General features: G+C 47.7%; 1 protein-coding gene across 1 annotated transcript in view; it reads left to right on the forward strand.

Moving 5' to 3' along the window:
• The first annotated feature begins 8,056 nt into the window (after window positions 1-8,056).
• MYO5B (myosin VB) overlaps window positions 8,057-23,456 on the forward strand; it is a 320,955-nt gene continuing 305,555 nt past the window's right edge. Inside the window, exon 1 of the mRNA XM_079994667.1 lies at window positions 8,057-8,354. Within this exon, the coding sequence (XP_079850793.1) occupies window positions 8,328-8,354 (27 nt within the window). The 5' untranslated portion in view covers window positions 8,057-8,327. The remainder of the gene's footprint in view (window positions 8,355-23,456) is intronic.

A 23,456-nucleotide genomic window follows, 5' to 3' on the forward strand; every position in this document is an offset into this window, starting at 1 on the left:
CATAACTCAGCGTATATTCAGTTGACGTTCCCCGTTCCCACCACTGTATGCTATAAGAACTGGTGTACTCCCTCTGTCTCACTGCAACCTGCAGTCCTGTGTACATAATGCCAGCACGTTCCTTTGCAGAGCCGAGACCTGCTATACTTACAGCTAGATCTATGGAAACTAAGCAAACGAGGCTTTAAGAGATGTTCTGGACAAAACTTGGCATATTTAGTTTCTGTGCGTCCAGCTGCCATTAATGTTTGCAGAAGCAGGAGCAATCAAAACAAAAGTGACAATGTTAGGATTTGGCCAGATACCCCAAATCTCTAGCAGTCTCTGAGAAAGAAACCGTAGGCAAGTAAACAGGGCTATGCAGATGTGTTCTCCCCACAGATTGGGGAACATAGGAAGCTGCCTTATACTGAGTCTTGTGGGTGACAAGGTAGACTTGATTTCTACCAGCTGCATGCTCGTTTTGTTGACAATATTACTCCTGCCCCTTCCACTTTAAACATGGACAATAAACATGGCTGCCTCTCGGCCCCATCACTCGTTTTGTCTTTGGATCACAACTATAGGACAAGTGTTGAATCGCACACCACAAGGGGTTCAGTGTATTCAATGAGAAATCTGTTTTACAAGTCGGCTTGTTGTCACAGTATTACTGAGCAAGCTCTTGAACACATTGATCCTGACTTTCCAAGTATTTCTGAAAAGCTTCCAGCATTTGTAGCTAGCAGCAAAGTGACTCATTTTGTGCTGCATCTTCACCTCCAACACTGGAAGATTCCCACCTCCTGAATCCTGTTGATTCTCCCTTGTTCATCTTACCTGTTCCTGCACAAAGCTGAGCGAATTCCATCCGTGATTAGCTTGTTTTGAGTCAGGGGTTACTTATGCTTCAAAACCGTAGGCAGCAATGTTTAATCAATTTCCCAACAGTGCAGTGTATTGGCAAGCATTTCCTATTTTAACGACTCTGTGTATGTGCAAGATCCCTTTACAGCTTCACAATACACAGGAGTCCTGCAAACAGGACTGAGATGATTTACAGTTTAATAAGCAAAAAATCTAGCCTTTATAGTTAGGAGAAAATGCATTTTTCCATTTCGTTCCTTATCAAGGTAACATAACAGGTAGCATGTTCTTATCTCCGGCAGAGGTCTGTCCCATTACCTTTGAATTGAGATTTTGGGAACTCACCTATGATCCTTCTCCATTTAAGATCTAGACTCTACTACAGTGCTATAGCCCTTCCTCAATTTATTTTATACACACAGCACACATTTAGCTAAATGCTGCCTCTTTTTAGTTATGTGCTTTTAACTACTCCTATTTAAATAATCTGCTGTTTGTTTTGTCAAATGGGTTAAGAATAAAAAAGTGCTGCCTTGACTACAGTTTCTATATAAAGGGGAGGATATTAGTCATGATAAAACATGCATAAATAAATATTACAGGCTGTTGTCTTCCTTTGGCAGCAGAACAGGCTGCCTGGGAATTCCTGGAACATGCCAGACAGTGGCTTTAGTTAGCAGCCAAGCTGGAGACTCTAGGTGTGGTCAAGTAAAGGTCAGCATTTATGCACATATGTACTGTTTTATTTATACCCCCCCCCCCACCCTGCCGCCACTGGCTTATGGATCTTAGGGCTGGCAGGCCCAGGAAGAAATCAGATAAATATGATAGTTCTTCTGGGTGGAGTTTGGAAAGATCTAGCAGCTCAGAAACTGAGCCCGTGCAAAATCTTGCAGTGGGTCAGGGGTAAAGCCAGAAGGAAACTAGTTATGATGCAGTCGCTGTGCTTGTAAATTTTGTGTGTGCCATGCAGAAGATTATGAGAGCCAGGCCTCCCCACCCCAGTTCAGAACACCTGGCTGCACAGAAACCAGAAATTCAACAGATGCAGCTTTCTGCTTTGCTGCATCTTCAGTTGTGGAATATCAGCCTGTCGCAAGATTTGTCCCGAAACCCACACTGATTGCTCTCATGCTCTCTCTCCCTCCACTCCCCCCTCTCTCGCACACAAACACAGAGCGAATTTGGATGAATTATCCCTTAATTAGTCAGTTCCTGCTCATTGCAAACTGAGAGGTTAATTGCTTATATTGCTGAATGACCTGGGAGCTATGATTTGGCTAGCCGTGCAATGCATATTTATATGTATTTCTAACATGTAAAATGCACAATGTTGCACATAGTGAATCTGATACCTACCTGCAAGTCCCAAAGTCCTCAGAAGCTACAGTAACTCAGAGCGGGGCTTTGAATGTGGTGGCCCCTGTTCTGTAACATAGTATTGCTGCTGAGATACAGCATGTGCCCTTTCTTTCTGCACTTTTCAGAAACAACTGAAAATCTCTTTGTTCTTCCCGAGCTGAACAAATGGTTTTTTGTCATGAATAGGCTTTTGTTTTAAATGTATCCGCTGTGTATTTCTGTGGACCCAACCATACAGCTGCAAATAAAATGATTTAGGTGTGTTCTTTAGTGCAATATGCAAATGTGACACTAGATGGCAATGGCAAGCTATGGCAAATTTAATATATGTTTCAAAACTTTTTTAAAGCATTCTCAAAGCGTTTTTTATATGTGTGTAGATTCTACCTGTGTGTCTTTAACTTTTTTTGCTGTTTGTACTGCACATCGCCTTGAGACGATTGTACAGAAGACAATTAATAAATAACAATAACAACAATAACAATGGATATTTTCTTTTAAAAAAGAAGTGTTCACGTCATGCACAACTGCTTTACACTTTGCCCAGTACATAGTCTACCCTGCGATTTTTAGGGATTTAACCTTCTGCACACAAAACATTATTATTATTTATTCTGAAGCTGTGGTCCATTCTGTATACTTCAGTTAAGAGTCATTGACTTCAGGTTTCTCTAAAAGAACAGTTATTTATTTAACTACCATTCTTGAATTCTGCACTTTCCTTTAGGGAGCTCAGAGCTGCATGCACAAAGTTTTCCCATGTCATCATCACAACAACCCTGTGAAGTAGATTAGGTTGAAAGGAGACTGAGGCCAAGCCCAGTCAATGAGCTTCATAGGATCAATGAAGACTTGAATACAGACCTTCCTGGTATGATGCTCTAAGCCAGGAATAGGCAAACTCGGCCCTTCAGATGTTTTGAGACTACAATTGCCATCATCCCTGACCACTGGTACTGTTAGGGATGATGGGAGTTGTAGTCCCAAAACATCTGGAGGGCCGATTTTGCCTATGCCTGCACTAAACACTACATAACACTGTCTGCCTTTGAAGCATGGGATCAGACCTTGGCATAAGGATAAAGGATTTGCCCCGGATTGAACCAAAATGCCAGGGGTCACAATTCATCAGAATATTTCTCTAGATAATACAGAAGACAAACTCCTGCATGTCAACCCTTCCAAGAAATTTATAATATTTTAAAATCTCTTAACTGAAAGTTTTATAAATTCCCTTTAAAACAGTGTATTTGCTGTAATCTATATTTCATGCAAATAACTGCACTGTGCTTTGGGGAAACCTTTTCTGTTGTCCGGCCTTCAGCATTAAATATAGGCTTAATTTTCTCACCCAATTCCAAGTGTAGTTAACTTTTTTTTCTTTTTTTAGTGGAAGGCAGAGCAGTGTAGTGGGTGGGAATATATTGATTTAATCAATGAAAATGGGTAGTACGAATTTACATTCAATAAACATCTCCCATGTATGCAAAAACAGTTACCTATTTTAAACCTCGGCAGGTTTTTAAAATAGATGTCAGCTATGCAGGGCGAGAGAAAAATGGAATGGTTTGTGGTTTAGTTCTTAAGTAGCATTTGGACTATGTTTTCCAGAAGAAGTGGACAGGCAGCATTTATTTGCCATGCTGGGTCACCTGGTCAAAATGGCAGTCATTCTGGGACAAAGTGAAAAAAATGAATTACTTATCATATGCACACTTTTTAAAATGCTTTCTATTGTAATGTCACCAACTGGTCATTAGCATGGTGTACATCAGGCATAGGCAAACTCGACCCTCCAGATGTGTTGGGGCTACAACTCCCATCATCCCTAGCTAACAGGACCAGTGGTCAGGGATGATGGGAGTTGTAGTCCCAAAACATCTGCAGGGCTGGGTTTGCCTATGCCTGGTGTACATCAAAGGGCAGTCTAAGAATGTCTAACTAGATAAATTATAAAATTGACTGACAGATGCTGTGGGGATGTTTATTCATTTAGATGGCCCTCTTACTGGTGCAGCAATAAAACTGCTAGCATATTTGCTAAAGCTAAGCAGGGTCCAGTATGGTTTCAGCTTGGATGGGAGACCATGTGCTGAGATTCCTGCTTTGCAGTGGGCTGTACTATATGACCCTTGGGGCCCTTTCCAACTTGATGATTCACCTTTGTGCCGTGATCTGCATTCCCCTATCTTTACATCTGCGGCTTTCGACCATGGACTGAACCTTTGTGCCTCCTGCTTTGCAAATCCTGGAGATAGGAAACCAGCCCAGCTTTGTTCTTAGAGATTTATTCATTTGCATCATCAACCGTTAAAGCCACACTGGTGTGCATGTTACATCACACACCAGCCTTTTCTGAGAAAGTCTTTTCTAAGGAAGCTGCAAATTATACGCCTCATTGGGGCACGAAAGCAACCTGTCATATCTTTGGCATGTTCCTGCATTGCAGGGGGTTCGACTAGATGACACTCAAGGTCGCTTCCAACTCTACAATTCTACGCTGGTGTTATGTACTGAGTTGAATAGGATCCAAATGCAGCAGTCTGATTGGTCCTAGAACAATAGGATCCAAAATGCAGCAGTCTGATTGGTCCTAGAACAATAGGATTCAGAATGCAGCAGTCTGATTGGTCCTAGAACAATGCAGCAGTATGATTGGTCCGCAGGAGCCACCCAATCCAGCTCCAGGTGGGAGTGAATCCGCAACCTGATTGGCCTACAGAAGAATCCAGGAATTAGCCAACCACGTGCAGCCCATTGTGTAAATAATGTATATAAAGCAGACATTTGGGGGAACTTTCATTCCTCACTAATATGAGCTGAATAAAGAGCATGAAATCCACGCTCAACTCCAAGTATATTTCAGATACTATAATTCTACATCTAGATCACATTCCTGCCTGGTTTTGTGTGGCAACTAAGAAAGCCTGTCTAACTAAATTAGTCTTCACATTAGCTAATAACAGGGACTTATCACTGAGTCCACCACAATTCTTACTATATTCTAATACCCTCATACACCTTTGGGTCTGGCTGTCTCCCAGTTCTAACATACCAGTTCTAATTAAATTCTAACACTAATTAATTAATTTTGTATACCATCCTTCATCCAAGGGTCACAGGGTGGTTCACAACATAAAAATACCAAATGAGATCACAAAATAAACAATAAAACTGAAAACAAACCAATAACACACACAGAGACACCCCCCGTTACAAACACATACTATTTATTAAATCTGAGTAGTATGAATGGTACCACTTCAGAGTGAAGTTGGGAGAAGGAATACAAATTGTTAAGGCTCCCATTTTTAAACGATGCTTTAAAAGGCCACATAAGTAAGTTAAACAAAGCAGAAAAGCAAGAAAACTAGCACTGCAGGGACAAGCAGAAAACTAGCACTGCAGGGACTGTGCTAGAATTCCCACTTCCTCTATGCTCACCCAGTGTGCTTGTTTTATTATATCTGTTTTTAATATGGGGAGCATTTTAAAAAAGCATCTCTTCCCTGTAGCCTGTCTGAAGTGTTTACTTTACCATCACTTCAGGATTTTTGCCCAACGTGCAGACCTTGTTTTCAGGACACCCTTCGCTTAACTGCAGTATTAACCAACATGAAATTTGCCCCCAACTTCCTACAAACCCTCAAACAGATTTCCTCCCAAGCCTCAGCAAAATGCAAGTTTAATAGTATGGACTCTAATACCGCAGCAGCCAGGTTTGTTGGAAAAAAGAGTCCCCTCCTTTAGCATCCACAGATCTAGAAAAACAAAAATAGAATTGTTGCTGTTGGTTTTTGAATGCTGGCTTTTGCATTTTGTAGTTTCTTTCTCTCCCCATGCTCCCAAAGCTGGGCTGAACAATGTTTTAAAGGGTCAGTTCATTCTTGCTCAGAGTTGCCAGCTTTTTGACATTTTCTAGTTTGCAATTTGTAAACTGTGGTTAATATTCTAGCACGGGGGGGGGGGGGAATGGGCTGTAAAGTGGCTTAAAATTTCTTTAAATAAAAATACCAAATTATGAAAAACTTCAGTAAAAAAATCTCAATACGAAAACATACCCTCCAACATTTCTTTGATGAAAAGAGGATCGTCCCATTCCATAATGATAATTTTACTATTTATACCCCACACATCTAACTGGGTTGCCCCAGCCACTCTGGGAAGCTTCCAAACACATATAAAAACATAATAAAACATTTTTTAAAAACAAACAAACTTCCCTATACAGTACTGCCTTCAGGCTGCTTGGGGGTCAGATAACTCCATAACCCTCCAACATTTCTCCAGTGAAAATAGGGATACCCTTCAGGCATGGCCAAACTTGGCCCTCCAGCTGTTTTGGGGACTACAACTCCCATCATCCCTAGCTAACAGGACCAGAGGTCAGGGGTAATGGGAATTGTAGTCCCAAAACAGCTGGAGGGCCAAGTTTGGCCATGCCAAGGAGATCAAATCCAGAAACCGGGACAGCTTCTCTAAACAAGGACTTGTCCCTGGAAAATAGGGACACTGGGAGGGTCTGGTATAATTACTCATTACAGTGAGTGACAATACATCACAGCGTTATTTTATCAGATGTGGCCCAATTTAATCGAGCCAAAACACACTTGCAAAAAAAAAACAAATTCAGAGCAGTCAAAGTTGCCAGTCCCATCAGCAGAAAAGGTGCCTGCACTGGGAATGCTAGGAGGAGTGGGAAATTAAAAACTAAAACATTAATAAAAGTCGTCCCCTCCGCCCACAGGTTTTTGTGTATTGGGGGTGTATGTTTGTGATCATGTCCGTTCTGCCCGGACACTGAGGTCCAGTGCCCGAGGGCCTTCTGGCGGTTCCCTCACTGCGAGAAGCCAAGTTACAGGGAACCAGGCAGAGGGCCTTCTCGGTGGTGGCACCTGCCCTGTGGAACCCCCTCCCACCAGATGCCAAAGAGAAAAATAACTATGAAACTTTTAGAAGACATCTGAAGGCAGCCCTGTTTAGGGAAGCTTTTAATGTTTAATAGGTTATTGTATTTTAGTGTTTTGTTGGATGCTGCCCAGAGTGGCTGGGGGGACCACGCCAGGCACTTCTGTCTTCCACTGCCTCCCGCAGTTTGGTCAAACTCATGCTGGTAGCTTCGCGAACACTATCCAACCATCTCGTCCTCTGTCGTCCCCTTCTCCTTGTGCCCTCAATCTTACCCAACATCAGGGTCTTTTCCAGGGAGTCGAGTCTTCTCATGAGGTGGCCAAAGTATTGGAGCCTCAGCTTCAGGATCTGTCCTTCCAGTGAGCACTCAGGGCTGATTTCCTTCAGAATGGAGAGGTTTGATCTTCTTGCAGTCCATGGGACTCTCAAGAGTCTCCTCCAGCACCATAACTCAAAAGCATCAGTTCTTCGGCGATCAGCCTTCTTTATGGTCCAGCTCTCACTTCCATACATCACTACTGGGAAAACCATAGCTTTTACTTTACGGACCTTTGTTGGCAAGGTGATGTCTCTACTTTTTAAGATGCTGTCTAGGTTTGTCATTGCTTTTCTAATAATAAATTATTATTATTATTATTATTATTATTATTATTATTATTATTATTATTATTATTATTATTATTATTATTATTATTATTATTATTATTCCGGGGTGGGAAGTTTGCCCGGAGGCCGGCAGAGGGCGATCCCGTCGTGCGCGCTGGCGGCCGGATCTTGTGCGCAAAGGTCTCCCCAAGCGCGCAGCTCCGACGCGAAGCGCCGCCAGGTAGGGGAGGGAAAGCGGAACCGGCCGGCCCCCGACTGCTCCTCCCATTACCTGACGCCCAGCCCCGCCTGGCCGGGCAGCAGGGCTGTTTCTTTCCCCTCGCTCCCTCCCTCCCTTTGTCGTTCCCTCTCCGGGCATTTCGTCTCCAACTTCGGCCGCGGCGCGCCGAGGCAGGCCGGGCAAAGGTCGCGCCTCCCTCCCCGTTCCCGCTCCGGCCGCGGCTAGTTCGCCCGCCATGTGGCCCCAGCCCTCCCCGTAAGCCCCCGCTGGACTTTCTCCGCCGCTCCGGACTTTGGGATTTTTGCAGGCGGCTGCGCGTGTGGATGCGTCGCGGACGCGCCGCCGGCTTCGCTTTGCGCCATCAGGCTTCCAGGGCGAGGACATGTCGGTGTCGGAGCTGTATAGCAGGGTAAGGCGACAGCGGAGGGGTGGAGTGGGGGGTCGGGGGGTGAGGTGCGGGGGCTAAGCCAGCCACCCTCACGGGGGGGGGGGTCCCAGGCCAAGGCGACCTTCCTGCCCCCCCTCCCCGAGTTGTTTTGGCTACTTTTTCTCTCTCCTCGGAGTCTCGTTATCCTTATCTGCACCTGACTTTGCGCTCTGCGGTTCACTCCCCGCAGCAAATCCTTATTTTTTCCTTTCTTTTCTCATTATGTACTCTGTATTTTGACCCTGCAGTGAACGTCTCGAACGCTCTTCGGCTTGATTGCATTTGCAACGTTGGAAAGGCAGTTGTTCCCGTTTCCCTCTCTTAAATAATAATAACAATAATAGTAGTAGTAGTATTTTTTTTACTGCGTTTACAGCCCTCTCTTTCCTCCCAGGAGCTCAAGGTGTCCTAAGTGGTTCTCCCAGCCCCTCCTCCTCCTTTTAACCCCCACAACAACCCTGTGAGGTAGGTTAGGCTGGGAGAAGGCAGTGACTGGCCCACAGCCACCCTCATCAACTTTGTGGGGGTTTGAACCCAACCTCCCAGGTCCTAGTCAGATGCCACTGCACCAACACTGACTCCATATAGGAGGCTGAGGCTGTGTGTGTGATGCCAAAGACCAAACGAGTCACTTGATAGAGGGGCCGGTGTAGAGTAATAACTTGCCTTGGACCTGGGTTCAAAGGACACAGCTGGTTGCTGCCTCTTTGGCCCCATCATGGGTTTGTTGTGAGGATAAAGCTGGTGAGCCCTTGAGCGTGAAATGTAATGGGGAGAGATGGAGCTCAGAGACGGATCTTGCTTGTTAATCCAGCTCAACCTCACAGGGTTGTTGTTTTGTATTGGAGAACCCCGAACCTCAGATGTAATAGGGAAAGGCAGTACTCGCACCCGGACCTTGCAGATCCAAACCCAGCCCTCTGTGTGTGGAGCCATTTGCTTGCATCTCTTTCCCCTCAAGTAAGACTCTTTCCCTGTTTTCCAATTTTCCCTGTTTTAGGATTAAGTGGCTGCTTGCTGTTGCCGTGTTTTTTTTTAGGCGGGTGAAACTTTTTGTTGCTAGGAGGCAGCTGCAGTTGTTGAGTGACTTAGCTTGGAGCTCTCCTCCTCTTCCACCTCCACCTGTTCTCCTGCTGCTACCTGAGCCAGTTTTACTTCCTCCTTTTCCTGAAAGCCCCTGGTGGCTGCAGCCCATGAGAAAGGAAAGGAAAGGAAACAAACAAACAAAACCCACTCACAACAAAATTATTCTGCTCTGATATTGAGAACCTTTTGCCACTTCTCACTCTGAATATCTGTAGAGATGCTCTCCTGTCTCTTACCTGTGCTGGGGTTGATAACAGTGCCATAAAACTCAACCCTAACCATGTCTACTCAGAAGTCAGTCCCATTGAAGTAAATGGGTCTTGCTCTCAAGTAAGTGGGGTTAGGATGGCAGCCTTGATATAAATATCAAGCCCTTTGAAGCATAAGGAATCTTCCTTGTTTACATTCAGCATTACACATTTTAATTCTGGTTCTTCTCTTGGTGTCAGAAAACCGATATCTCCCCATACTTTCTGTGTGGGTGCATATATCCCATACATTTAAAGGTAAAGGGACCCCTGACCATTAGGTCCAGTCGTGTCCGACTCTGGGGCTGTGGCGTTCATCTCGCTTTATTAGCCAAGGGAGCCGGCGTACAGCTTCCGGGTCATGTGGCCAGCATGACTAAGCCGCTTCTGGCGAACCAGAGCAGCGCACGGAAACGTCTTTTACCTTCCCACTGGAGTGGTACCTATTTATCTACTTGCACTTTGACGTGCTTTCAAACTGCTAGGTTGGCAGGAACAGGGACCGAACAACGGGAGCTCACCCCGTCGCGGGGATTCGAACCACCGACCTTCTGATCGGCAAGTCCTAGGCTCTGTGGGTTAACCACAGCGCCACCCGCATCCCTTACATACATTTACCCCCCCCCCCCCAAATCCTGAGAACTGTAGTTTCCTTCTTCACAGAGCTGCACTTCCTAACACTCTTACCAAACTATAGTTCCCAGGGTTCTTTGGGGGGTGGGGAATGTGTTTTAAATGCTTCATCTTTTCTTTTTTGGCAGAAGGGAGCTGCCACAGTGGGAGGGGTGTGATTTGCGCCTGAATAAAATGTCCTTAAGGGAAGACCTGGCAATGGGGTTTTGGTTCTGGGTCTGACACAGCCCTGTTTGGAGGTAGGAAGGATTCCCCCCACCCTGCCTTCCCAAACCGCAATATTATTAGTGAGCATTCTTTGCTTGTACCTGTTTGACCTCCATTCCTTAGGGCAGACTTTCCCATCCACTTGCCCTCCAGCTATTTTGGACTACAACTCCCATCAGCCCCAGCCAGCACACCTCATCGGAGTTGTAGTGTAAAACAGCTGCAGGGTGCCAGGTTGGCAAATGCTGGCTTTAGGGCTGCTCAGTTTGCCATAAGATCTTCATTGGCTCTCAGTACTTTTCTGAACACAATTCAAAGTATTGGTGCTGACCTTTAAAGCCCTAAACGGCCTCAGTCCTGTATACCTGAAGGAGCATCTCCACCTACATCATCCAGCCCGGACACTGAGGTCCAGCGCTGAGGGCCTTCTGGCGGTTCCCTCGCTGCGAGAAGTGAGGTTACAGGGAACCAGGAAGAGGGCCTTCTCGGTAGTGGCACCTGCCCTGTGGAAAGCCCTCCCTTCAGATGTCAAGGAAATAAACACCTATTTTACTTTTAAAAGACAAGGGAAATTTTTAATTTCTGATGCTGTATTGTTTTTAATATTCGGTTGGAAGCCACCCAGAGTGGCTGGGGAAACCCAGCCAGAGGGGCGGGGTATAAATAATAAATTATTATTATTATATAATCTGCAGAACAAGCATTTACCCTTAAGATCACTGGTACAGCAGGTCGTTCCATGTACCCTTCCCTATTGCAACAGGACCAAATGTGGTTTTCTTAAGAATTCTCTTAATGCTTCTACCTGGCAAGCCCTATATGCCTCAGCTTTCCCCCCTGGATGTTTTATTTCCTCCTGAGGCACCTCACTTGAGAGGTTATACGTTTTAACATGTGGGCAGAAGGACCGACAGGGAAGTGATGCCATGACTCAGATTTGTATCACCTCTCTATCGTGGTTTCTGTTTGAGGAAGAAAATTACCTTCGGAGTCCCAGCCATGGAGTTCTGACATGAAGTGTAGATTTGGTCCTTGTGGATGCTTATGGGCTACATTAGGGGTCACCAATGTGGTGTCGTAGCATACTTGAGGTCTTCCCCTGGTGCCTAAAAACTTCCAGGCGTGCCCCCCTTGCTTTGTCAGGAGCTGGAGATGGTGGTAAACTTTTTTTCTCTCTTGACAAGTACTCAGAGCTTTTTTTTTTTTTTTTTTTTTGGAGGAGGAGGAGGAAGTTGGAAGAGTGATGCTCTTTTGCACTTCCTCTTTCAGGTCTATGGGTTTTTCAAAAGGTTAGTTCTACCCAGATCACTTGGAAAAAAATGATGCGTCTTGTATCTGAAGGGGTGTCTCCACCCCCGTCATTCTACCCGGACACTGAGGTCCTGCGCCGAGGGCCTTCTGGTGGTTCCCTCGCGAGAAGCCACGTTACAGGGAACCAGGCAGAGGGCCTTCTCGGTAGTGGCACCCGCCCTGTGGAACGCCCTCCCACCAGATGTCAAAGAGAACAACAACTACCAGACTTTTAGACGACATCTGAAGGCAGCCCTGTTTAGGGAAGCTTTTAATGTTTGATGCATCAATGTATTTTAATATTGTGTTGGAAGCCGCCCAGAGTGGCTGGGGAAACCTAGCCAGATGGGCGGGGTATAAATAATAAATTATATTATTATGATGTACACTTTGTCTGAGGTGTGTGGGGAGGAGAGGCAGCATAGAAGTGACCCAAAAGGATTTGCCTCTGTGGCCCTCGCTCAACAATCCCTATGTACTCACAGGCTTAAGAAGGTTGACAGCCCCTGGACTAGATGCCTGAAATAACATTCTCCGTTGACAGATGCATATATTATCTCGCATGTCCACGCGCATATGCATATTTAGAATTTTAAAACCCAGACCAGGGTTCTGTTCCACTACAGTTGCTAAATCAGCAGAGATGGAAATAGGACATTTCATATTTCAATATGGCACTCAGTATTTTTATCTTGTGTTTATTTGAGTTTTGCATAAAAAATGTCGCAGGCTGTATCTCTTGTATTTCATCATCTTTCAGCATCACTTTTATGGAGTTTTTTTGTGTACCTATGTATCTGTCAAGTGCCAATGGAGGGTAACTTTTTGTATGTCTCTCAAAGTCGACTCCAGTCCATGAAAACGTATGCTGCAGTCCATCTGCTAGCCTGTAAAGGGGCAAAAAAACAACCCCAGACAGTGCAATCCTGAGTAAGGTTACCCAGAGGTATGTCCCATTGTGTTCAGTAGGGGTTATGCCTTAGTATAGCCTTCACCAAACTGGTGCTCTCCAGATGTTATGGACTACATTTGGAGGGCACCAGGTTGACAAAGGCTGCCCTAATGAACATGTTTAGCATTGCAGCCCTCCTTAGTTTTGCTGTGAAAGCATGGCTACCTTATGGAATTTGTTGGATGAGGAGTAGGTTAGCTTACACTGTGTCTTTGCCAAGAAACATGTGATTGATTTCTTAGTGGGGTTAGACGCGCAGCAGGATTTAGAGGGCAAAAGTCTGGGTCTGTACCAGGTAGAGTGAGCAGGAGGAGGGCTCATCACCTTACAAAATTAAAATAGCATGTGTTACCGTCTTAAGAGCAGGGGGCGGGGAGGTAAGTTCATGAAGTCCAGAGTCTAAAGTTGCCTAACTTGTAAGGAAATGAGTACTTTGCAGATTCCCAGACACACTCTAGGGCAGGTACATTCAGTGCTTGCAAATGCCTGGGTTCTCACCAGAAACGACCCCAGATAGGTTTGCTAACTTTTGTTTTTCTTCTGTTAGGGCTCCTATGTCTTTAGCTGCAGCGCTACAGGTGGAAATCCAACAGAGGCAGTTCTTTCTGCTATGGAAGTATAGCGAGAAACATCGCTTGTTGGTTTTTCTTCTTCTTCTTCTACCTGTTACGCATATGTTAAATACCCCAAAGCCTTACCTTTGCCACAAGAGAAAAGTGACAGCTAGGCACAAACAATTGCTTTGACTTCTGGAGGGAAAGAGCTGGCCATTCCTGCTTTGGTTTGGCTCGCGACAGTTGGAGCTGAGCTAAAGGTTGGTCGTGGTGGCAAAAGGGGCAAGTTGGGTGGGCAGGGAGAAGAGAAACTGGGAGAGGTGCCCAGAGAATCGTGTGCCACCTGCGAAGTTTAGGAGCAGTGACCCTTTTTCTAAGCGGAGAAAGGAGCTTTGGTGCTAGTCAGCCCTGCCCTAAAATAAAGACTAGTTTGTTCCATCCCTTAGTCTCCCCGCTTTTGTTCGTTTGCTGTTTAACGAAGCAAAGAAGGCGACTGGGGTTTGTTCCGCTTGCTAGCTGAGCTAATTGTGTTGGGAAATGGTTTGCAGTCCCTTGTTCCTGGTGCTGTGGGTTGCCTGCTTTCCACACAGGGTGTGGCAGGTGAGATCATGAACTTCCTGGGAAACCTCTCCTTACCTCATTGCTATTTATAAAGTCAGTACCGAGTGCAAGAGAAACTACCTGGCAGTAGAGTTGGGATTTACAGGCCACGAACTGGGGAAGGAAAGATAATTTGCCAGCATTTAAGGTGCCTTGCAACAAAAACTTGGACTGTCTTTCCTTTTCGTATCTTCAAAACAGAGCTCTCTCTCTCTCTCTCTCTCTCTCTCTCTCTCTCTCTCTCTCTCACACACACACACACACACACACACAGAGACACACAAAATGCACATATTTTTTGGATAAAATGGTTAAATGGAGATTAACCAATAGAACAAGGGATGCAGGTGGTGCTGTGGGTTAAACCACAGAGCCTAGGACTTGCCGATCAGAAGGTTGGCGGTTCGAATCCCCACAATGGGGTGAGCACCCATTCTTTGGTCCCTGCTCCTGCCAACCTAGCAGTTTGAAAGCACGTTAAAGAGCAAGTAGATAAATAGGTACCACTCCGGCGGGAAGGTAAATGGCGTTTCCGTGCGCTGCTCTGGTTCGCCAGAAGCGGCTTAGTCATGCTGGCCACATGACCCGGAAGCAGTACGCCGGCTCCCTCGGCCAGTAAAGCGAGATGAGTGCCGCAACCCCAGAGTCGGCCACGACTGGACCTAACGGTCAGGGGTCCCTTTACCTTTACCTAACCAATAGAACAGCTCAGATACCTGTCTTTTTTCCACTGTCCCAGACATCCCTGTTGTTTGAGGAATACCTTGTTTTGCCTCTGTGCTGAGGCTTGCTATCTCACACAGCACCTTTCAGTTTTGTGTTGCTTCTTAAAGACACAGCACAAGGTCAGGGTAAAGAGAGCAGGGAAAGTAACCTTCAATTTAAAGTTGAGATAGTCGGCGGAGAGGTCTGCATTCCAGTGTGCATATCAGCTGTTGCCTTTCCAAACAACAGGTGTCCCCCTTCCATCCTGCTCTTTCTTATCAATGCTAGTTTCCCGTGGGAATCTCTGGGGGGATGAGATTTTTTTTCTCATGAGGCGATTTCAGCTAAACCGAAAAGCGTTGCTTTCTCTCTTAAAGCTTACCCAGCAAGAAGCAGGTTGGGCAAGTTCAAGGGAGCTCCTTTGGCTTCCAGAAGTTCAAAAACATAATAAACAGAAGAGGACCAACCTCTCCGTAAAATAAAAGTCCCAGAAAAAAAGAAACAGGTGTGGTTCTTGAGGATGTTCCAAGTGTGGTATTGTATTGTATTGTGCATTGGATCCCGACATGGGATCCTTTGACTGCAGAATATTATTCAAGGGGATGTACTGCATGCCTCAACCCCCTTGGTTGGTTTTAGGGTTTAGGCTAGAAGCTGAGCTTTGGTACCTGCCTTGCGCAAAAAAAAACCCTACAACCCTGAGTTATGTTCAGATTCCTTGAACTGATGCAGAACCTGAGATGAGCATCATATTATTTGGGCTGTCTGTCAATTCCTGTTGCTTTATATCCACAGGCTAGCCTCTGGGCATCTTCTCTGGGAGAAGCACAAGGGATGCCTGCCCACTGGCTTAGCCCATTATGTCAGGTGAAAAACCATCATTTGTTTCCCAAAGGGGCACAAGAGAGTGGGCTGATCCATGTGCTGTGCTTTGAGTGTAAACTGGTGCTGCGTGCATTCAGCAAAGATGCGTTTCTGATTATGCATATTGTACAGGTACGTGCTACCAGCAGCTGCCTTGCTTGCTGAGCAAATAACTGGGCAGGTCTTGCTCCCAAATTCTTACTCGTTGCAAAATAGGGTCAGCATTGGCTAGGTCTGAAGCAGGGGTCCTCAAACCTTTTCAGCAGGGGGCTGGCCTGCTGTCCCTCAGATCTTGTGGGGGGCTGGACTATATTTTGAAGAAGAAAAAAGAACGGTGCGGAGGGACGATGAGTGGCGTGCAAAAGGGCTCCAGAGAGGGGCTGCTTTAAATGGCGGCTGTTCGAGAGGGGTGCTCCTGTGTCTTGTGAGCGGCAGGGGCTGGTGGCAGTGGCGGGACGATGAGTGGCGTGCAAAATTTCTCCGGAGAGGGGCTGGCAGCAACAAAGCCCAGCCCCCTTCCTCCTCTAGGCAGGGTGGGGAGAAGCCAGGAGGAGGGAGAGAGGAGCCGCTGTCGCCGCCGTGTGAGGGAGAGGGAAAGAACGTGTGTGCTGCCGATCCACGCGGCGATTCCTGGACCGTCCATGGGCCAGATTTAGAAGGCAATTGGGCCTGATCTGGCCCACGGGCCTTAGTTTGCCAACTCATGGTCTGAAGGGTGGTGTTGGATCCAGGGAAAGCCCACAGAGGACCTCTGGGAGAACCCAATATAACTGAGATTTAGAAGGGCAAAGAGACTTTCTAACGGCCTTGTTCTGCAGAAAAGAAGTCATCCATTTCTAGACAGAAATGTTTTGCAATACTGCCCCATGTTTGAAGCTCCCTGCATCTAGTAAGCCAATGCAACGATGCTCCATGTAGTCCCTCTGATCTCTCACCAGGCAAGGATGGATCCAAAGAAACTACAAGGGGTTGGGTATTTGTTTTCCATCAGCTTTCAAATGCTTTATCCTGGAGTGCCAGGTGTCTGCATAGCAAATGTGTAATTAAACTTTTTAATTGGGCTTTGGCTGTACTGGGTTTATGCATGGCTCTTTTCCACTCTTTGAAATGCAAGTAAGATGGTTTTAGGAAAATACTTACTTTAGTAAATTAACCAAGGCTTTATAGAGATACATATATTCTATGATCACCTACTACATCATGCATTTGAAGCACTGTTATACCGCTTTAACAAGTCATGGAGAATTATGGGAAATGTAGTCTAGTAGGGTTGCTGGCAATTGTAGCTCTGTGAGGTCAGTGCCCTTAACAAACTACAGATCCCAGGATTCCTTAGGGTAAGCCATGGCTGTTAAAGTAGCATAAGAGTGCTACAAATATCTGGTATGGATGTGATCTAGGATATTTTAATTTAGATCTGACATCTATGAACAAAGCAAAACAAGATAATTCACTATGGGCTAAATTATACTTTGGCATGTTGCAATCATGAGAATCTAGCCATGATTTAAATAATAGTTTTTGTTCACCCAATGGCTACTGGTGGCAGTTTTACTGTGTATTTGTACCTGTTTGTACAAGCGTGCAATGTCTGGTTAAAATAATGACCACGTCACACTCTTGGTGTGTGGCTGCCTGTTATATCTCAGCCCTACGTTTCTAACTCGTGCATTCAAGATTGCTTAGCCTCTAGCATCCTAACAAACACTTAACAGGAATTACATGTAATAAATAGTCACCACATCCTTTCAAAGAATGGTTTGAGGATAAGGACTCCGGGCTCCACAGTTGAACCACCACAATTATGTGAATGAAAAAGTGGTTGGCAGAAGGAAAGGGAGGTGCTATGGGCAATTGATTTGCATTTGCTGATTTTTCCGGATGCTTCTTAAACTGATTATGCCAAGCTTGGCAGAAGCAACTTAATGATATTCCTGATATCTTTTGCATCTTTCCTGAAATATACTCAGAGTCACAAAGTGATTTCATGCTCTTTATTCAGCTCATAGTGGTGAGGAGGAATGAATGAATGTTCCCTCAAAGTATCTGCTTTATATACATTATTTACACAATGGGCTGCACATGATTGGCTACTTCTGGAATTCTACTGTAAGCCAATCAGGTTGTGGATTCACTTCTATCTGGAGCATGATTGGGTAGTTCCTGCCAACCAATCATACTGCTGCATTGTTCTAGGACCAATCAGACTGCTGCATTCTGAATCCCATTGTTCTAGGACCAATCAGACTGCTGCCTTTTGGATCCTATTGTTCTAGGACCAATCAGACTGCTGCAGTTTGGATCCTATTCAACTCAGTACATAACACCCCTCCCCTCTAAGTTCCAGTCCTGCCCGGGAGGTCACATTCATAGTCCTCGAGGTACGCCGGCGGCCTACGTGTGCGTTGCGGCCTGGGGTGTTCCCTGGTCCGGGGTTCAGGTTCTGGCTCATGTTCCAAGGATGCTGGCTGTGATGGGGCTGTTTGGTCTGGCGCAACCGGCTCGCTCAGTCGTGGTTCTGGTTCCAGTGTCCTTTCGGCCTCGCAGGTCCTCTCTATATTTACTGATTCTGCCTCTCCTCCTGGCCTCTCGTGCTCTATGGGCCTCACTGCCCCTCTGTTCCCTTGGGACTCCTCTGCCCTTTCTTCCTCCTGGTTTTCTCCTGGGAATCGTCGCCGTATCTGGTCGCAGTGGCGGTGCCAGCATTGCCCCCCATCCGTTAGCACCTCATACGACACGGGGCCAGTGACCCTGGTGACTGTGGCCGGTACCCATGCTGGGCCTGCCCCAAAATTCTTTGCGTACACTGGGTCCTGAGCCTCAAAGGTCCGGGGGTTCTTGCCTTCCCCCACCACTGCCTCATCCTGGGCTCTATCGGGGTGAAGGCGGTCCAATCTGATTGCAAGGCGCCGACCCATTAGTAGTTCAGCGGGGCTCCGGCCAGTCGTTGAGCTGGGGGTGCTGTGCTGTGCTAGAAGGAATGTGGCAAGGCAGTACTCCCAATCCCCTTGCGTCATGCGGCGAAGGGTGTCCTTGGTGGTCCGCACCATGCGTTCTGCTTGGCCATTGGTGGCAGGGTGGAATGGTGCCGAACGAATGTGGCGGATGGCGTTCTGCGCTGTGAAGGTTTGGAATTCTCCTGACGTAAATGCAGTCCCGTTGTCTGAGACGAGAGTGTCAGGGAGCCCGTGGGTTGCCAACAGCCTGCGTAGTACCCGGATGGCTGCGGACGTAGAAGTGGACGGTACCAGTGCGACTTCCAGCCATTTGGTGTAGGAGTCCACCACTATGAAGAATGTTTTCCCCTGAAAGGGGCCAGCGAAGTCCACATGCAGGCGTGACCATGGTGCTCGGGCGGACTCCCAGGACTGGACTGGGGCCCATGGGGGATCTGGGCGGGATTCTTGGCAGGCCTGGCAGTGTTTGACCCAGGCCTCTATCTCTCCGTCGATCCCCGGCCACCACACATAACTCCTGGCAAGGGCCTTCATTCTTACTACCCCTGGGTGTGTCTCGTGTAGGGCTGTGAGGACCCTTTTGCTGAGGGGCTGGGGAACAACGACCCTGCTTCCCCATAACAGGCACCCCTTGTGGGCCGACAGTTCATGTTTGCGGGTTGTGTAGCCGGCGAATTCTGGCCCAGGGCTGCTGCTGGGCCATCCCCTCCACACCCAGTCCAGGACCTGGGAGATGACCCTATCTTTCTTGGAATGGTGTGCAACTTCTTGTGCCTGAATGGGGCGGTCGGGAAGCAGCTCCAGGCTCATAACCTCTTGTGCAGGTGCTGGGTCGGGGCCTGTTTCCAGTAGTGGTAGCCTGCTGAGGGCGTCCGCATGGCCCATCGCCTTCCCCGGACGGTGAATCAGTGCATACTGGTAGCTGGCAAGGAAAATTGACCACCTGAGGACGCGAGGAGACAGCACTTGGGGGGGTCTGCTTTTCAGGGGCAAACAAGCCAAGCAACGGCTTGTGGTCAGTCACCACGGTGAAGGGCCGCCCGTACAAGAAATCATGGAACTTTTTTACTCCCTTCACGATTGCCAGCCCCTCCTTGTCGATTTGCGAGTAGTTCCGCTCGGTTGCGTTGAGTGTCTGGGAAAAGTATGCCACTGGTACCTCTCTTCCATCCGGGAGTTGGTGTCCCAGGACAGCGCCAATTCCATAGGGCGAGGCGTCGCATGCTAGCACCACCGGCAGCCTCTCATCGAAGTGTGCCAAGACCGAGTTTGAGACAAGCAAGTCCTTGACTGCCTGGAATGCGGCCTCCTGGCGCTGGCCCCACACCCAAGGGGCCCGCTTGTCCAGGAGTCTGTGTAGGGGCTCCGCTACCGCCGCCTTGTGGGGAAGGAAGGAATGGTAAAAGTTCAATAGTCCCAAGAAGGCCTGAAGTTCAGTCTTGTTCTTGGGCGCTGGGGCATCACAAATGGCCCGTACCTTGTCCCCAGTTGGGTGGACCCCTTCTGCGTCCACCATAAATCCCAGAAAGTCCACCTGAGGCACTCCTAGTAGACATTTTTCCCGCTTCACCTTGAGACCCGCCGTCTGGAAACGGTGCAGAACGGTGCGGAGGCGGTCCTCAAACTCCTCTGGTGTGGGCCCGGCAATCAACACATCATCGAAGAAGGGGGTGACGCCAGGAATCCCTTTAAGGAGCGAGTCCATTAGATTCTGGAATATGCCTGGTGCCACACTGACACCGAATTGCAGCCGCTTTACCCTGAATGCTCCTCTGTGCGTCACAGTCGTCTGTGCCTCTGCTGTGGCCTCATCTACTGGCAGCTGTTGATATGCTTGGGCCAAGTCCAGCTTGCCAAAAATTTTCGACCCAGCCAGGGTGGCAAGAACATGGCTGACCACTGGCACTGGGTATGCATGGGCCGTGAGGGCCTTGTTTATGGTACATTTGTAGTCTGCGCAGATGCGGACCGAACCATTAGGCTTGACGGGTGTGACGATTGGGGTTTCCCAGGGGGCATTAGGCACCGGCTCCAGCACTCCTTGCTCCACGAGCCGGTCCAATTCCTCGTCTATACGGGGTTTCAGGGCGAACGGGACCCGGCGGGCCTTGAGCCTGACTGGTCGTACTGCGGGGTCAAGCTGTAGAGCAATGGGGGGGCCCGTATACTGTCCCAATTTCCCATCGAAAACCCCCGGAAATTCCTTGCATATGGCGTCCACGTCCACTTGTAAGCTAGTGTGGTTCACCCCGGTGACGGCTAGCCCCAGTGGTCCAAACCATGCCAATCCCAGTAAGCTAATGTAGGGGCCCTTGACCACAAGCAAGTCCAGTTGCCGCGACCGCCCTTGGTATTGCACCCTGAAGGTCCCCACCCCCATTGTGGGGACCTTACGTTTCTGGAAGTCCCGGAGGGTGAATGGGGCCGGCCTGAGTTTGGGACCCCCAGTAGGACACAGTTTCCTTAAGGTCCTTGCCGAGATTATGGATAGAGTTGAACCCGTGTCAAGCTCCATGCGGCATGGGGCCCCCTCTATCTACCTCTACATAAATTTTCTCTACGTTGGGGTGGGGCAACTGGTATACCTGGAAGTCCGTGAGCTCTGTCGAGTTGCCTTGGTGCGTTGGGCCCCGGGACCTGGGGCTCTTGGATTGGTCATCTGATGCCTGGCGTCGGGTGGGCCGAGCCCAACACACCCGGGTGATGTGTCCCAATTTTCTGCACTGCCTGCACTCTGAGTTGCGGAAAAGGCAGGTCCTCCTCTCGTGACTTTCTCCGCAGCTAGCGCAGTTCCCTCCTTCTCATCGAGGCAGCTGTGGTATGTGGGCTGCTTGAGTGCGCTGCTGTACTCGGTGCACCTCCTCCCTGTTGGATCCTGAGTCGTCGGTGAGGTCTTTGTGGTGGACCCTCGGTTGGGACGGCTGGCTCGGCCGTGCCTCTTGCGTCGACCTCTCGGCAGCTTCCGTTGCCAGGGCCTCCTCCAGAGCGACCTGGAACGTTAGGTCCTTCTTAGCGTAGAGGCGTCGTTGCAGCTTCTCATCCTTCAGGCCACCGACGAGGCGGTCACGAAGCATGTTCTCCAGCTCTGAGAAGTTGCAGAACCGGGCGGCTTGGCGGAGAGAGGTCACAAACCCAGTTATGGTTTCCCCAGGGGCTTGCCGCTTTGTGTAGAAGGCATTTTGACGAGCCACCACTGAGGGCTGTGGCGAAAAGTGCCCCTTCAGCTGTTCCATTATTGTTTTGTATGGAACAGTAGCAACATCTTCAGGCACAAGGAGAGCCCGGGCGATTTCAAACGTCTCCTCTCCGCAGACGAAGAATATTGCCCTCTTCTTGGCGTCTTCTTCATCAGTGACCCCTTTGGCTTCTAGGAGGAAGGTGAAACGGGAGGCGTACGCTTCCCAGTCTCCAGATGCTGGGTTGAACGGTGTGAAGCTGCTGTCGGTTGCCATTCTGAGTTCCTTGTGTCCCGGAGCTGAAGCCTGGATACACGGTGCGAGGCAACGGTGCGGCAGGTGGCAGTGCTGCAGTGCTGTGTGTGGCAGTCAGCTCAGCGGGATCCCACCTTCGTCGCCAGTGAAATATACTCAGAGTCGCAAAGTGATTTCATGCTCTTTATTCAGCTCATAGTGGTGAGGAGGAATGAATGAATGTCCCCTCAAAGTATCTGCTTTATATACATTATTTACACAATGGGCTGCACATGAATAGCTAATTCCGGAATTCTACTGTAAGCCAATCAGGTTGTGGATTCACTTCTATCTGGAGCATGATTGGGTAGTTCCTGCCAACCAATCATACTGCTGCATTGTTCTAGGACCAATCAGACTGCTGCATTCTGAATCCTATTGTTCTAGGACCAATCAGACTGCTGCCTTTTGGATCCTATTGTTCTAGGACCAATCAGACTGCTGCAGTTTGGATCCTATTCAACTCAGTACATAACATTTCCTTTTCTTAATTTTAAGCACTAGTGTTGAGAAATTCTTTTCTGCAAGCAAAGTCTGTTAAACATTGCATTATCCTTTAGGGTGGAACCATTAATGAGCTAACGATAGCAGTAGCTGCAAAGTGCAGACATGCAAAGTGCTTATCAGTCTCATCTAAGCTATTATATGTACCTTAATCATGCCCTAGGCTTATGCGGACTGGATACAATTTTGCTGGAAACAGTGTCCTGCTAGAATAAACCTTACTGAAACAAATGGGGACTGTTCTGACTGAGATTTTGAGGACCACTGCTGCTCTTCTAAAGCATTTCTTGGCCAAGTAAGATTGTTTTCCATGAATATGGCCTTAACAGTGTGTCTGCAGGTGACTGTGGAGGCCAATTCTGGATCCTCACATCCTTCCACAGCGAGGATATAGGTTTAGGGGGGGGGGGAGTTGATCCTGATGAGGATTTGCCAAACGTGCCATCCTCTTAGCTTTCATCCTACATTCGTGCTTCTTCAAAATCCACAACGCCTTTAGTAGAGGCTGTTCTCCAATTGGAGAATATGAAATTGTAGGCATGATCAATTGCATAGACATGTAGTAAGCTCTCCATCTTTTTTCTGTTGGAGTGGGTGACTTTGCATGTTGATGTTCAGGAGGAGTTTTCTTTGTGAAGGGAATTAAACCAACAGAATGAAGAGTCTAGAAGCTGATTCTTTCTTCTGGGCATTCCAACTCTGTGTGTAAAACCATGGGTAGGCAAATTAAGGCCCGGGTGCCGGATCTGGCCCAATCACCTTCTAAATCCGGCCTGCGGACGGTCCGGGAATCAACATGAGTCATAGAATCATAGAATCATAGAATCATAGAGATGGAAGAGACCACAAGGGCCATCGAGTCCAACCCCCTGCCAAGCAGGAAACACCATCAGAGCACTCCTGACATATGGTTGTCAAGCCTCTGCTTAAAGACCTCCAAAGAAGGAGACTCCACCACACTCCTTGGCAGCAAATTCCACTGTCGAACAGCTCTTACTGTCAGGAAGTTCTTCC

Source organism: Podarcis cretensis (genome assembly GCF_951804945.1).
Source record: "Podarcis cretensis genome assembly, chromosome: 11".
In the NCBI taxonomy this organism is placed as follows: domain Eukaryota; kingdom Metazoa; phylum Chordata; class Lepidosauria; order Squamata; family Lacertidae; genus Podarcis; species Podarcis cretensis.